The 13,911-nt window shown below is 54.8% G+C and overlaps 9 protein-coding genes across 9 annotated transcripts; 6 read left to right on the top strand and 3 right to left on the bottom strand.

The window, feature by feature from the left end:
• Window positions 1-118: 118 nt before the first annotated feature.
• On the bottom strand, window positions 119-943 carry PFLUO_LOCUS5620 (54S ribosomal protein L2 mitochondrial; the record flags this gene model as incomplete). Its single annotated transcript, XM_073783083.1, has 1 exon — window positions 119-943. One exon carries the CDS (start codon window positions 941-943, stop codon window positions 119-121), a length of 825 nt encoding a protein of 274 aa, XP_073639674.1.
• Window positions 944-1,142: 199 nt separating this feature from the next.
• PFLUO_LOCUS5619 (Long chronological lifespan protein 2) lies at window positions 1,143-1,577 on the top strand (the record flags this gene model as incomplete). The annotated part of the gene is made up of 2 exons (XM_073783082.1): window positions 1,143-1,317; window positions 1,384-1,577. 2 exons carry the CDS (start codon window positions 1,143-1,145, stop codon window positions 1,575-1,577), a joined length of 369 nt encoding a protein of 122 aa, XP_073639673.1.
• Window positions 1,578-1,992: 415 nt separating this feature from the next.
• PFLUO_LOCUS5618 (uncharacterized protein) lies at window positions 1,993-3,706 on the top strand (the record flags this gene model as incomplete). Its single annotated transcript, XM_073783081.1, has 3 exons — window positions 1,993-2,348; window positions 2,406-2,577; window positions 2,627-3,706. The coding sequence occupies 3 exons, from the start codon at window positions 1,993-1,995 to the stop codon at window positions 3,704-3,706; spliced, it is 1,608 nt and encodes a 535-aa protein (XP_073639672.1).
• Window positions 3,707-4,009: 303 nt separating this feature from the next.
• PFLUO_LOCUS5617 (ubiquitin conjugating enzyme Ubc7/UbcP3) lies at window positions 4,010-4,616 on the top strand (the record flags this gene model as incomplete). The annotated part of the gene is made up of 2 exons (XM_073783080.1): window positions 4,010-4,259; window positions 4,363-4,616. The coding sequence occupies 2 exons, from the start codon at window positions 4,010-4,012 to the stop codon at window positions 4,614-4,616; spliced, it is 504 nt and encodes a 167-aa protein (XP_073639671.1).
• A 250-nt stretch (window positions 4,617-4,866) lies between these two features.
• PFLUO_LOCUS5616 (endodeoxyribonuclease) lies at window positions 4,867-6,327 on the bottom strand (the record flags this gene model as incomplete). The annotated part of the gene is made up of 6 exons (XM_073783079.1): window positions 4,867-5,328; window positions 5,405-5,449; window positions 5,505-5,585; window positions 5,750-5,894; window positions 5,950-6,016; window positions 6,072-6,327. 6 exons carry the CDS (start codon window positions 6,325-6,327, stop codon window positions 4,867-4,869), a joined length of 1,056 nt encoding a protein of 351 aa, XP_073639670.1.
• Window positions 6,328-6,782: 455 nt separating this feature from the next.
• Window positions 6,783-9,153, top strand: PFLUO_LOCUS5615 (Lanosterol synthase erg7A; the record flags this gene model as incomplete). The annotated part of the gene is made up of 4 exons (XM_073783078.1): window positions 6,783-6,986; window positions 7,048-7,511; window positions 7,564-9,009; window positions 9,063-9,153. 4 exons carry the CDS (start codon window positions 6,783-6,785, stop codon window positions 9,151-9,153), a joined length of 2,205 nt encoding a protein of 734 aa, XP_073639669.1.
• A 223-nt stretch (window positions 9,154-9,376) lies between these two features.
• On the top strand, window positions 9,377-10,794 carry PFLUO_LOCUS5614 (Cochaperone protein; the record flags this gene model as incomplete). Its single annotated transcript, XM_073783076.1, has 2 exons — window positions 9,377-10,174; window positions 10,228-10,794. 2 exons carry the CDS (start codon window positions 9,377-9,379, stop codon window positions 10,792-10,794), a joined length of 1,365 nt encoding a protein of 454 aa, XP_073639668.1.
• Window positions 10,795-11,576: 782 nt separating this feature from the next.
• PFLUO_LOCUS5613 (uncharacterized protein) lies at window positions 11,577-12,239 on the top strand (the record flags this gene model as incomplete). Its single annotated transcript, XM_073783075.1, has 3 exons — window positions 11,577-11,760; window positions 11,998-12,084; window positions 12,139-12,239. The coding sequence occupies 3 exons, from the start codon at window positions 11,577-11,579 to the stop codon at window positions 12,237-12,239; spliced, it is 372 nt and encodes a 123-aa protein (XP_073639667.1).
• Window positions 12,240-12,513: 274 nt separating this feature from the next.
• On the bottom strand, window positions 12,514-13,599 carry PFLUO_LOCUS5612 (tRNA splicing endonuclease subunit sen2; the record flags this gene model as incomplete). The annotated part of the gene is made up of 1 exon (XM_073783074.1): window positions 12,514-13,599. The coding sequence occupies one exon, from the start codon at window positions 13,597-13,599 to the stop codon at window positions 12,514-12,516; it is 1,086 nt and encodes a 361-aa protein (XP_073639666.1).
• Between the last annotated feature and the right edge of the window lie 312 nt (window positions 13,600-13,911).

Below are 13,911 nucleotides of genomic sequence, written 5' to 3'. Positions count from 1 at the left end.
CAATATGGTTGCGAAATGGTGTGAATGGTCTTTATAATACAAAGGGAAGACTAGATATAGATACTCATATCGCTACAGTACTCGGGACTCCAAGGGAAAAACAGAACCGCCCGCACCCTTATTTGGCCTTCTTGCCCGCCTTCTTCTTGCCCTTCAAGCTCTTCATCTGGGCGGCCCGATCCGCACGAGCCTTTCTCTTCCGCCACGCCAGCCACCGGTTGTTGCGGTCATACGGCACAGCCTCAATCCCTGCCTTCTCCGCCGCACGACCAATCTGCCAATTCGCCTCACGGTACATGTACCCAGGACGCAGCTGCGGACCCTCGGCCGCATTCACAGCCTGCACGCTTGTGATGCGCGTTCCATGCGTCTCATCGATAGTAGCCATCAGATCCGACTGGCCAGCGGCACTGTCCGGCCGAGCCGGCACAGCAACCATATTCAGCCTGCGGCGGGTAGGCAGGTGGCGCGGGTGAGGCAGTTTCTCGTCCTTCTCAAACACAACCCCGATGTACTTGCGATCCGGATGCATTTGCGGATCGCGGTAGTACCGCACATAGCCCGCGTGCTTGGCGAAAATGGTATGGTCTCGTCCGACGCCGCAGTTCTCGCCGGGGAACCATTTCGTGCCACGTTGTCGGAAGATGATGCATCCCGGCACGACGTACTCGCCGCCCGTGCGCTTGGCGCCCAGGCGTTTGCCCGCTGGATCGCGCGAGTGTTTGTTGGAGGCTCCCTGGGCGGCGTGCGAGGCATATCGCACTTGAGAGAGGGGGGAAAGTGTTGTTGTCCGGGAGAAGGAGGTTGGCGGTTTGGGGAGGATGGATGGGACGGACAGCGTGCGGAGGAGTGGTTGGGGAATTAGAGGCTGCCTGGAGAGAGCTGCTGGGCCAATTGCTCGTTTCAGCGCCCGGAGAGGCGCCAGCAGTCGGGGCTGCAACATGGTTGTGTGGTGGTGGTTGTTGTTGTTGTCAGTCGACGACCAATCCAGTGATGCTCAAGGGGAACTTTTTCGCTCCGGCTTGGCGCGGGCATGGGGTCACGTGGGCAGGTCCTACTGATTAGCTAGCTGGCTTCATGTCATCCTCAACAAACACCAAGTCTCCATTCGCCTCCTACTAGGGTCACGACAGTTTCCCACCATGATTTCTCACTGGCTCAAAGCCCTCTGGGCATTGTTCCTCCTAGCCTCTGTGGCCCAGGCCCAATTCAACTTCTTCGAGCAAATGTTCGGCGGCAACCAAGGCCAAGAGCGCCAGCAACAGAACCAGAACTCCCCCAGCGACAGCAGTCGATACCAGAATGCGTGGGGTCAATGTGAGTACACTTTACTTTTACAAAAAATATGGATATCTCGCTAACCAGCTCCTTCCCGTTCCACAGCAAAATGCAGCCATTACCTCTGCCCCGGAACTCTTGCCTGCGTCCATTTCCCACACCACTGCCCGTGCCCGCACCCCAATGTGGAAGAGAAGGTGGAGCTGGGAGAGGGGAGTTCCATTTGCGTGTCCAGGAGCGGGTTTAAGAAGGGGGAGGCGGCGCGGAAGATCGAGTTGGCTCGCAAGGGAGCCCTATGAGGGGGTTATGTGGTGCAGCTTGGTGCCAGTTTGAAGTGTATATATCTGTGGAAAGAACTATAGATGTCTCCAGGTTTTGGAGGGCAATCAATGCCTTTGGAGTTTGATTTTGAAATCTGGAGGATCGATCATGTTGGCCTCGACCGTGTAATGAACTCCCGCAATACGGACTAGGAAATTAGATTCTAGAAACACAGTCTGTAATTCTCCTATTGTTATTGACTACCAGGACTATCGGTCAATAACGAATTGTTCTATGTTTAGGCAGTACAACATGGACACTTCTAGACATGGCGTTATCGGCGATAAAGCCAACTTCGTCATCGCAATCGCCGCCTTCAATGGTTTCGCCTTTCTTCCTGTCCACCACGTTCAACAATCCTCGCTCCTGCAGTTAAATCAACCAGATCCCATCATGTGGTCCGCAAGGCTCCGGCCACCCTCTGCGCGATGGCCAATCTCCAGTCGAGCTCTCTCGAGCATCCGCGGACGCGGCGTACGGCGCGGTCCTCGCAACAGCATCACCCGCCCAGAACCTATCCCAGCAGCTCGAAGAGAAGCAGAGACACCGCCGCAGTCAGATTCTGCGAGTATCCAACCGCAAGATGCCCAAAATCCCCACTACGACCCCTCGCAAAACACACTCCTCTCGCCTGTGCACCTACCAGAAGATCCCAACGGCGTGCTCAAGTCAGCCCACCCGGCCACGAACATCCTGGCGAACTCGGGGCTTGTCATCCAGCGACAGCTGGAGATGATGAATATTATGATGTGAGTGAGCGCGCGCTTGTCGCGTATTTAGCTTTGACTGATCGAACATGCGAATAGTGGTTTCGAGCAAGCGAACAAATACGTTATCATGGATGCGCAGGGGAATCATGTCGGGTACATGGCGGAACAAGAAAAGGGCATGGGAAACATGATGGCGCGCCAATGGTTTCGAACACATCGAAGTTTCGTGACGCATGTGTTTGATCGACACGAGAACGAGGTCCTCCGGGTAGGTGGAATGCCTTCGCAAGTCATATTTCAATCGCTGACCCCTGCAGTTCCACCGTCCATTCTCTTGGATCAACTCTCGAATCCGAGTCTACGATCCTCTCGATGTCACTCCGAGCACACACTCAACCTCCGCCGCTCTACAGGGTGTCTCTTCGGGCTCACTCGTATCAAACGCCCAAGTATCTCCACTTGGTTTTGACGAAATGCGAATCATTGGCGAAGCACAGCAGCAGTGGGCTCCCCTGCGACGAAAATACAACCTTTTTACATATCACCCATCACCCAATCCGGCAACAGACATGGGCACACAACGATTTGCTCTATCCGAGTCTGATTTGTCCCGAACCCAGCAGATGCAACTGGCCCAGATATCAACCCAAAACGAGGGCGCATACAATCAGTTCGCCTACGTCGACGAACCTTTTCTGTCTTGGGACTTTTCGCTTCTATCCGCCGAGAACCAGCTGATTGGATCAGTGAACCGCAACTTTGCAGGCTTTGCGCGCGAGTTCTTCACGGATGCTGGGGTGTATGCGTTACGCATGGATTCCGCAGGGCTGAGAGACGACCAGTTGGCGCCCAGCCAGGGAACCCCGGAGGACGGAATGACTCTGGACCAGCGCGCGGTGATGCTAGCCACGGCTGTGAGTGTCGACTTCGATTACTTCAGTCGTCATAGTGGCGCGGGTGGTGTTGGGTTCATGCCGCTCTGGTTCCCCGGTATGGGAGGCGAGGCGGCTGCAGGTGGTGGTGCTGCTGCTGGGGGTGCCGCGGCCGGCGAAACTGGAGCTGTTGGTGTTGGTGAAGCTGCCGCTGGGACTGTCGGTCGCGCCGGTGCTGCGGGCGGAATGGCGGATGGCATGGCCGCGGGGGCTACTGGCGCCGGGGCGATGGCTGGATATGAAGCCATGCAACGGGGTGTATCGGGAGATCAGAGCACGCAGACATCGTCGCCCGAACAACCCGGGGCGCCTCCAGCAGACCAGCCAGAACCCGGACAGCCGGGATTCTATGAAGATGTGTGGCCGGAGGAACGTCAAGAAGATCCGTGGGGCCGTGACGAGGAAGATCCATGGGGAGGTGGTGAATCCGGGGGAGGCGGAGGCGATGACTTTGACTGGTTTTGATCGTATAGATTTGTATAATAGAACGTAAATACCCTATGCCTCACCAGCAATTGTTGATTTTATGACACTAAACAGAATCTCCTCGTTCAACTCTTTGTCAACTCAATCTCGCTCTGTCCAGCATTCCAATCTCTGATTGTCCCACTTCCGCCTTATCAATTGCCCCCCCGGACTTCCTCCGTCGCCACGCCCCAATTCACCTTGTAACTTTTCTTCCCACCACACCCACTCACCACTCACTACACCCCCTAATTCAGCATCTCCTCTGTCTTCCTACTACCCCCCTCCCAGCAATCCCCCACAATGGCCTCCTCCGTCGCCCAAAAGCGTCTCTTCCACGAATACAAAAACCTCTCAACAAACCCACCGGAGGGCATCACCGCCGGCCCGGTCTCAGAAGACGACATGTTCTACTGGGAAGCCTTGATCCAAGGACCCGAGGGCACCCCCTTCGAGGGCGGTGTTTTCGCCGCCGAGCTCAAATTCCCCAAGGACTACCCGCTCAGTCCGCCGACGATGAAATTCGTCGGTGGTGGGGTGTGGCATCCGAATGGTACGCCCTTATTCACTTTTCTCCCGTCTCTCTCTATCTTTCGCCTCCAACCTCTTAGCCTCGATCCAAGGTTGGAATGATACGAATGACCTCTCTGCTATAGTCTACCCCAACGGCACGGTCTGCATCTCCATCCTCCACCCACCGGGTGACGACCCGAACCACTACGAACACGCCTCGGAGCGCTGGTCGCCCATTCAAAGCGTGGAGAAGATCCTCATCTCGGTGATGAGCATGCTCGCCGAACCGAACGATGAGAGTCCCGCGAATGTGGAGGCAGCGAAGATGTGGCGCGAGCGGAGACCCGAGTATGAGAAGAAGGTGCGCGATGAGGTGCGCAGGGGATTGGGCCTGTGAGTGTGAAGCAAAGGTCTGTTGATGGTGGGCGTCATGGGGTGGGTTGCTTTTACTCTTTTTTGTTTCTTGCATGGCTCTCTCTCTCTCTCTCTCTCTCTCTTGACTAGTGATGTTTGATGCGCTTGCTTGAGACGGTGTACAGTTTATTTACTCGGCATTTCTAGCAGTGGCAACGCAATCCTAACTTTCCATGGACACTTCTTTATTTATATTCCAGGGTTATTCTAGATACCGGGATATACCGGGGTACTCAGTGTGTCTGTCGACTCATCTCTTGGTCAATCCACCCCTCCAGGCCCTTCTCCTGCTCATACAGGATTTCAATCTCCGCCTTGATGTTCAACATCAGCATGCGCTGCAATTCTGCCCGCCACCCTAGCTCGGGCCCATTGCTTGCCAGTACGGGGCTGTTCCGTAGCATGGCGACGATCTTCTTGCGATCCCGAGCTGTCAATGAGAGCAGGACACCATCCTCCACCGAGTCTACTGCGGCGATTGCATCCGTCACTCGAAGACCGAGCCATTGCAGTCTTGGGATACTCATTCGGGAATTGTTATGTGCGTGAGCCGCAGAGCCATATTTGTATGTCGACATGATTGCCACGCCGTCTGGGTCTCCGTCGACAAGCGCATAAAATGGAAGATTCGGTGCGGCAGTGTCTGAGAGACGACTAAGGAATCTCCGTGTGCATAGGTCGGGGTAGCCTTTGCCCTGAGTTCTGTCGTTAGTCCGAGTAACGCTTGGGGGATGCCGAGCGTACAGTCACCAAAATACCCTCTCCCGATACCGCGTTCAAGTGATAGGAGCTTCGAGCGAGTCGTTGGAAGACTGCCTAGCAACCAGGTCAGCATTTGGCTCGTTGTGAACATCGAGAGAACGGCACACACTTCCTTCTCCACCACCAATACCCATCGAACACCCGAGATATCAATCTTGTCCACATCCTCTATCTGAGGAATCAGGGTTTCCTGGGTCAGTGAGCCTAGCAGTCACCAATGAACCCCGGGAAATGAATCCCAACCCTTGAAAACGACCGAGCATCCACGACTTCTCTCGATGTATGCTTCTTCAGATGAAAGCAGCCTACCGTCAACCCTTTTGCTGCAGCTTCCTAAGACCCAAATTCAGTTACCTGGCTGTCGAAGTTGGAGAACGAAACAGGTCTCACCACATGCAATGCCGTCCTGTCCACGCCAATCGTATACGCCAGGTCGTCAATCACCCCGTCGACGACCGTCTGAGAGCGGAAATATTCCGGGTCGATATAGTATATGTCCCTGGGCCAGCACCAGCACTCAGCACACATCTATATCATGAAGAAAAACACCTTACCTTTTGGAGATCGCCCTGCCTGTGCGCATGGCTTGCTCGATGATGGAAAGCACCCGAATGACGACCGCTGAGTACAGCGTATCAGCGACCAAGTTACATATCTTGCGACTGGGATACCTTACTGAATCTCCATGCCTCGTACGCCGTTCGGCCGGGCCAGGAATATATCCTCTGTACCTGGACACCGGGGATCTCCTCGAGCGCTCGATTGCTCGGGTTGATGGTGCATGATGCTGGGCTGGGTCTGCGTTTCAGCGAGATGGCCGGGTGGCTGTCGGCTGGGGGGAGGGACAGCTGGTGAAGCAAGGCTGTGAGAGTGGTGTCGATGTATTCTCGGACTGGGGTGTCGCGGGAAAGGCTGGGGGAATGGGGGTCCATTGGCAGGTGTGGTGGTGATGGAAGAAGGGAAGAGGGTGAGGGCAACGTGACCTGCCATTCTTCCACTCTATACTCATACTTTCTGTCTGCTGTGCGATCTCCTACGGAAGACACTATATTTTCGGCATCTCTAAATAAATACTCTGATCTAGATCTAAAAATAATATATGAACTATGTGGTTATCTGATCAGAATCCGCGGATGGTGCTACATTGTCCATACCGACGACCTGCCACAACATCTGGCCTACCCTTTTGTTCCACCTTTTTCTCCCACCCTTTCTTCCATTCTCTTCTTCCTCATCTCCCCTCCCAACATCCATCCACCCGCAGTCCTGTGATCCAATCCATCTCGTACTTGGTTGTACACGGCAGTCTGGATACTGCTGACTCAGCGCCTTCCCCGGGCCTTCCCTTGTAAACAGCGCATCCCCTGCACTTCCCTCAGAAGCAACCATGGCGTTTCAAATTGGACCGTGGAGGACCGACGCCCAAGGCCATCTGACCGCAGATGAAAACGGCGACTCCAAGACCGATTACGCCCGCTGGCGCCTGGTCAATGAGGAAGGCCGCCAGACATGGCGCTATCTGGAGTCCGACGAGGAAAATGAAGACTGGCCACAGTCTATAGCCGACAAGTACCACCTGGGCATGCCAACGGTAATTCTTTTTTTCTTTTTGCCTCTGAAAATTGATCCTTCTTCTTACTGTTTTGGTCCAGGGTCTACTGGATTTGCCACAGGCAAAGACGCCGCTAGAAGCCGCGGAGAATGGTCTGTCTTTTTTCTCGCGCTTGCAGCTCGACGCGGGCAATTGGGCCTGCGAGTACGGTGGTCCTATGTTCCTGCTGCCGGGCATTCTGATCACCTATTATGTGACCAAAACCCCTATTCCCCCAGAGTATGCCACGGAGATCGCCCGCTATCTCTTTGCCCGCCAGCACCCTGAGGATGGCGGCTGGGGTCTGCACATCGAAGCTCACAGCTCGGTTTTCGGAACCTGTATGAATTACGTGGCCCTGCGCTTGGTGGGTGTCAGTGAGGACGATCCTCGTATGGTCAAGGCCCGGGGCCTGCTGCACAAGTTTGGCGGCGCCCTTTACGGACCCCATTGGTCCAAGTTCTGGCTGAGCATCCTCGGTGTGATGGAGTGGGAGGGCGTGAACCCTGTGCCTCCCGAGATCTGGTATGCTTCCCCTCAATATGGACTTATGCCTTTTGCTAAGTGTTGTGTTTAGGCTCCTCCCTGACTGGGTCCCTTTTGCCCCCTGGCGCTGGTGGATCCACATGCGCCAAGTATTCCTGCCCATGTCCTATCTATGGTCGAAGAAGTACAGTCACCCAGTGGATTCATTCACGAAACAGCTTCGGGAAGAGCTGTACACGCAGCCCTACGATACCATTGACTTTGCGGCTCACCGCAACTCGATTCACGAGGCAGATAATTACTACCCCAAGACGTGGTTGTTGAATTCCATCAACGAAGTGCTCGTCCGGCTGTATAACCCCTTTTTCCGTGTGCCGGCCATTGTCAACCGTGCGGAAGAGTGGACTTGGGAATTGATCTGTATGGAAGATGAGAACACTGACTACGCGGGGCTGGGACCCGTCAATAACCCGATGAACATGGTGGCGTGCTATATCCACGACGGACCGGACAGTTACTCAGTTCGGCGGCACCGGGAGCGTTTGAATGATTACATGTGGATGAAGGACGAGGGCATGCTGGCGAACGGCACCAACGGCGTGCAGGTTTGGGATACGGCCTTTATCACCCAAGCAATTGTCGTCGCCGGGTTTGCCGATGAGCCCAAGTGGCGGCCGATGTTGAATCGTGCGCTGGAATTCCTGGAAGATCATCAGCTCCGAGAGAATGTGCCAGACCAGGAGAAATGCTACCGCCAGCACCGCAAGGGCGCTTGGCCCTTCAGCACCAAGACCCAGGGCTACACGGTCAGTGACTGCACAGCCGAGGGCCTGCGATCTGCCATCCAGCTGCAGGAGATGCACAACTTCGACAAGGTGATCTCGGTTGAGCGGTTGAAGGACAGCGTCGATTGTCTGCTGCTCATGCAGAACCCGTCCGGCGGGTTTACGGAGTACGAAACGACCCGTGCCTCGCCGAAGGTTGAGTGGCTGAACGCCGCCGAGGTCTTTGGAGGTATCATGATCGGTTACGACTACCCAGAGTGTACGACCGCATCTGTCACCGCACTGTCGCTCTTCAGCAAATACTACCCCGACTACCGCGCGGACGAGATCCGCGCCGCAAAGGACAAGGCCGTGGCATATATCAAGCGTGTGCAGCGACCCGATGGCAGCTGGTACGGATCATGGGGTATCTGCTTTACCTACGCGGCCATGTTCGCACTGGAGAGTCTGGCCAGCATTGGCGAGACGTACGAGACGAGCGAGGACTCGCGCCGCGGGTGCGAGTTCCTGATCTCAAAGCAGCAGGCCGACGGCGGCTGGGGCGAGTCGTACCTCAGCAGCGAGAAGCATGTATACGTTCAGCACGAGATGTCCCAAGTCGTGCAGACGGCGTGGGCCTGTCTGGCGCTGATGGAGGCGCGCTACCCGCACAAGGAGCCGATCGAGAAGGGCATGAAACTGTTGATGGCTCGCCAGCAACGCAATGGCGAGTGGCTGCAGGAGGCCATTGAGGGTGTTTTCAACCAATCCTGGTATGTCTTTTCTGCGTAACAAAGTCCACAACTACCATACTAATCGCATCTAGTATGATCTCCTATCCCAACTACAAGTTCTACTGGCCCATTCGCGCATTGGGTTTGTACAGCCGGCAATACGGCAACGAGGCACTGATGTGAGCCGTTCAATAATCATCCACACTTAATAGTCCAGCTGTTAGTTAGCGATCATAATCGACATTACTCTGTAAATAAGCAATAACTTTTGTTATGGGATGATGTAATATCTGTTCTGTTTGTTTGATTCCACCACTTTCTTTCTCCACTTCCTCTCTTTCCTCCCCACCTCACCTCCAACTCCCGAACCTCCACGACCTCCCAACGACAGTAAACACCACCAACCATGAATGCCGCCAGCCAGGGCGAGAAAGCCCTGTCCGAAAGCAACTGCCCCCTCGCTATCCAGCACTACACACGTGCCCTCACCGAGCTCCCCCGCGCCCCACCCTACTACCTCCAACGCTCAACGGCATACTCGCGCCTCAAGCCCGCAGACGGCGGCCCAGACAGCAAATCCGCACTCCAGGATGCCGAGGTCGCACTTGTCCTAGCCCGAGACCGCGGCAAGCGCGAGCTCATTCTCGCCGCGCAGATGCGCCGCGGCGTCGCCCTGTACCAGCTCGAGCGATATGGCGATGCGGCATTTGTCTTTGGGATTGTGGAGGGCAAGACCAAGACTGAGGAGGAGAAGGATAAATCGGAGGGTATCAAGGCTGCCATGTCTGGCGCGGGCGGGAAGAAGAATGCGTTTGCGGAGCTGCCCATTTGGATGGCCAAGGTTCGGCGCAAGTTGAATGAGCTGGGCGAGGGGCATGAGCAGACCAGTGTCTCTGTGCCGGAGTTTCCGGGCGATGTCCGGGTGCCATCGGAGAAGGAGCTGAAGGCGCAGTGGGAGGCTTTGAGGGCGGGGAAGTCGGTGCAACAGACTGCTGGTGGTGGTGATGCTGCTACGACTGCGTCAAAGCACACTGGTTCCAGCTCAGAGCCCGCTGCTACAGAGCCAAGCAAGCCCAGTTCTGCAACAACAGCCCCTCAGAAGATCCGGCACGAGTGGTATCAGTCCCAGGACTCGGTGGTGGTGACGTTGTACGTGAAGGGAATAGCGAAGGAAAGCGTGGAGGTGGGGCTCAAAGACGACTCGGTAGGTGTATACCCTTCAAGCAAAAAAGACAATACACTAATAATGTTCTCAAGGCGTCTCTCCAATTCCCACTCCCCTCAGGCGCAGAGTACGACTTCACTCTCGACCCGCTCTATGCGCGCATCGATCCATCCGCCTCCAAAGTCTCGGTGATGGGCACCAAGATCGAAATCACGCTGCAGAAGCAAGTTGCCAGCCAGAAATGGAACGCACTGGAAGCGTCTACTTCGACTCCGACAACAACTCTCGCTGATCGGCCCGCTGCGGCCGCTCCATCTACTTTGTCCGGCCCCGCATACCCGACTTCGTCGCGCCATGGCGCAAAAGACTGGGATAAAGTTGCATCGTCGTTGACTGCCAAGAAGCCCAAAGACAACAAGAAGAAGAAGGGCGCCGATGAAGAGGGAAATGGGGAAGGGGACGCGTCAGACGCTGAGTCTGTAGATTCTGAACTCGGCGGCGATGCCGTGGATGGCTTCTTCAAGAAACTGTATGCCGGTGCGGACCCGGACACCCGCCGCGCTATGATGAAGAGCTACGTCGAGAGCCAAGGGACGTCGCTGAGCACGAATTGGCAGGAGGTTGCAAAGGGGACGGTGGAGCCTCACCCGCCGAGCTGATCCTGATGATGCTTTGTTTACGTATTCGCATCCAGCGCTAGGTGTTTATGATATCCTGATTGCCCACTCATGCCCAACCGGTCAAATTCCAGTACCTGTGTGCCTCATCGTTGTTTCATCGTCCTAGTAACTTCTCATTTTTCTACCGCTTGGAGAGAAAACGAGCCGAGCCAACAGCCCAGAGGTTATTCGCTGCCTTATTCGTCTCGACCACTCTCTTCCACCTCTACCAGCGAGTACGCACGCGCGCTAAATACTTCACCCTTTGATTGTTGGAGGAGTATGTGAGTATTCAATGGCCTTTTGTAATAATTTTATCCCCGGCAATTCTGATCACCAACGCAGTCCAGATTTTCGGCCACGGAGCCCGTGCTGTCTCTCATGCCCATACAACCTCAATTGCTCTACATGCCTTACAGACCCTATTTATCTTGTTGGCACCAACCTTCTACCTGGCATCTATCTACACGGTTCTTGAAAGAGTTATCAGCTTCCTTAAAGGAGAGAAATCTGAGCTATGTGCCGATTCGACTCATGACCAAGGTCTTTATCTTCGGGGATATGCTCTTCTTCCTTCTTCAAGGCGCAGGTATGTGGGAAGGCATCTTTGATTTATCTCCTTTATAGTTTCAAGATGCTCAATTAAGCTCACCTCATCGCTGTCAGTCATGTGACCGTTAGGACAAGATTTTATACTTTCTTTCTACAAACATCCTGTCGACATCGCCTCACACTTCACTCTTGAGCTCCTCAACCTTCTTTTCTTTTGAGACACTTCCACGATGCCCTTCAATAGGTTTATTCAGTCTTTTACTCGTGTGCCCAAGGAGCTGTTTCGTTTGAACGCGGGTACCTCCATTCGCCTCCGCGCTTGGCCGGGCCCTGTACGACCACAGGGCAAGTTTGATCTCCTCACGACCAAAGGCAAAGTCCTACCGAAGGCCCTCGACCCCCTCTCCTACGAATGTAAGGAATCAAGAGACTCAAAATGGTTATTAGCCCAAGCAAACTGACATATCCATGCGGGGCCCAACGGTGCTTCCATGCGCTCGAATTCCGCGATGCAGCAGAGGCTGGTTCGCACTTACAGAGGCCGCACCTTCAGGGGCCGCACCCTTTACGTCTATGCTGTTCCTGCCGGTTAGTTGCCCCGTGTCTTCCGGAGTCCCGTGTCTTTCGTCGATGTTGATGAAATCTGTGTAGACACACTTCTGCCGGATGACCTGATTCTCGTCCACGAATTCGGCGATCATTATTCAATGCAGGCCCGGAAGGAGATGACAGTGGAAGGTAAACTTGCCCTCCAGATACCGAAAAAGAGGATTGGCTGACTATGATCCAAAGAACTGGACGACAAGATCACGGCGTTTTTGACTACGAAGGGTCGGCGATTCACCAAGGACGAATGGCTGAAGCAATATCCCAAGGCAACCGAGACTGACTGAAGTTTCTCGTGAGACAACTTGGCCTGTGTATCCATAGAACAGTCGTTTTAGCGAAATAGACCGAATCATCCCATGTTCTTGAATCCTACATTCAACTTTGACAAAATCACGGAGGCTGGAGGCTCATTTTGATCTCTGCAGAGAATTGGTTTCATTATGGTCATTATGATATAGTCATACACATATCCCCCAATGCAAGATGAAAAGCCCATGATGCGCAATGCAAGTTTGACAAAACAAAAAAAAAGTACAAAAAAGCACCCGGTCCAAAGTTTCAATCCCGAGAGCGATTAGGCACCCATCGTTTGATGCTAAAGTCTCTGACCCGGTAGCGACTGAGCGTGGCCCCGATGTCACTGCCCGGCGAAGCAGAAGGAGGCGGCACGTCAACGTAGCAGAGGACCAAGCTCTTGAAAACTTGCGCCTGGACCCGGTTCACGCAGTGCAGCCACCACCAGCTGCGCGCCTGCTTGCGAGCAACATACTCTCGGCGCTCTTCCGTCTCAGACCAGTAAGCGTGGTCGTAGGAGGGGATGATGGCAACGGCAAACTCGGCGTGTGAGAAGACAGGCCCGCGGTTGTAGAGCATGTAGTCGGCTCCGAACTTGACGCCAGAGCGCACGACCCAGCCGAGGGAGCGGAAATGGTGGTACACGACATATGATACAATGAATGGGTCGTCGGGCTGTAGGGTTGATGACGGTGTTCGAGGAGGATAGTAGGAGTGGTGGCAGAGGAGTGGGAAGAGTGACGATGTTGGGATCACGGCGTTGTGTTTGTCGTCCAGAACGCGTAAAGCACCCAGGCCGTACACGAGGAAGAATGTCTCTTCGTTGGAGAGCTGGAGATGTTCCTGGTTTTCGAGGACGGGTTCTTCTTCTTCTGCTTCATTGACGTCCACGTCCAGGATGGATTCCGAGAGGGGGAGAGAAGTGGGCGAGTTGGAAGCAAATTGCTTTTCCTGGACGATGGGAGCAAACCGGACGGTTTTGCCGTTGGAGGTCGGCCGCGATGGGTCGACAGTAGCATCTCCGTTCTGTTGTGCGGCTCGTTGGGACTCCAGCCATTTGGTTTCCTTGGCGTTCTTGAGGGAGAATTTCTTGGTAGAAGGCGAAGGCGCTGCGGTGCCGTTAGCAGCAGCACCGTCTGCCTCCCGGGCCGCCGCTTCGGCCTCGAGCCTCTCCTGGATCGCCAGCTTCTCCATCCTCGCTCTCTCCAGTTTCAGTTCACGACGCTCGGTCCTTCGCTTCCTCGTCGCCTCCTCACTCGTGGGACCGCCCAGTAACCCTCTCCTCTTCTTTTCGCGTTCTAACCAGCTGGGTTCACTTCGGCTTAGATTACCTTTGCCAAAGAAACCCATCTGCCACAGGGCTTTGATTGCTGCCTCGTCTGTGACATGAACAGAGGAAGTGGCAGAGTCAAAATAGGCAGTATAGACTTGCTGATGCGGAGGAGAGCATAGGAAGGTAAGATACGAGAGAGCAATACTAATGAGGGAGAGAGGGTTGTGGGGGATGAGAGGAGGCACAGGATGAACGTTTAGAGGAAGGGGAAAGCGATGGATGTGTCTGTAGTTGGGTCTAGGAGGGCGAGCTGGACGAGGGTTTGGCCCTGTCTGTCCAGCCTGCGGTGAGGCAGCCTCTGGTTTAGGGGAGACCGGGGTCGCCATAGC

The sequence above is a fragment of the Penicillium psychrofluorescens genome (genome assembly GCF_964197705.1).
Source record: "Penicillium psychrofluorescens genome assembly, chromosome: 3".
Taxonomy (NCBI): Eukaryota; Fungi; Ascomycota; class Eurotiomycetes; order Eurotiales; family Aspergillaceae; genus Penicillium; species Penicillium psychrofluorescens.
This window is presented reverse-complemented; position numbering and strand designations above follow the sequence as displayed.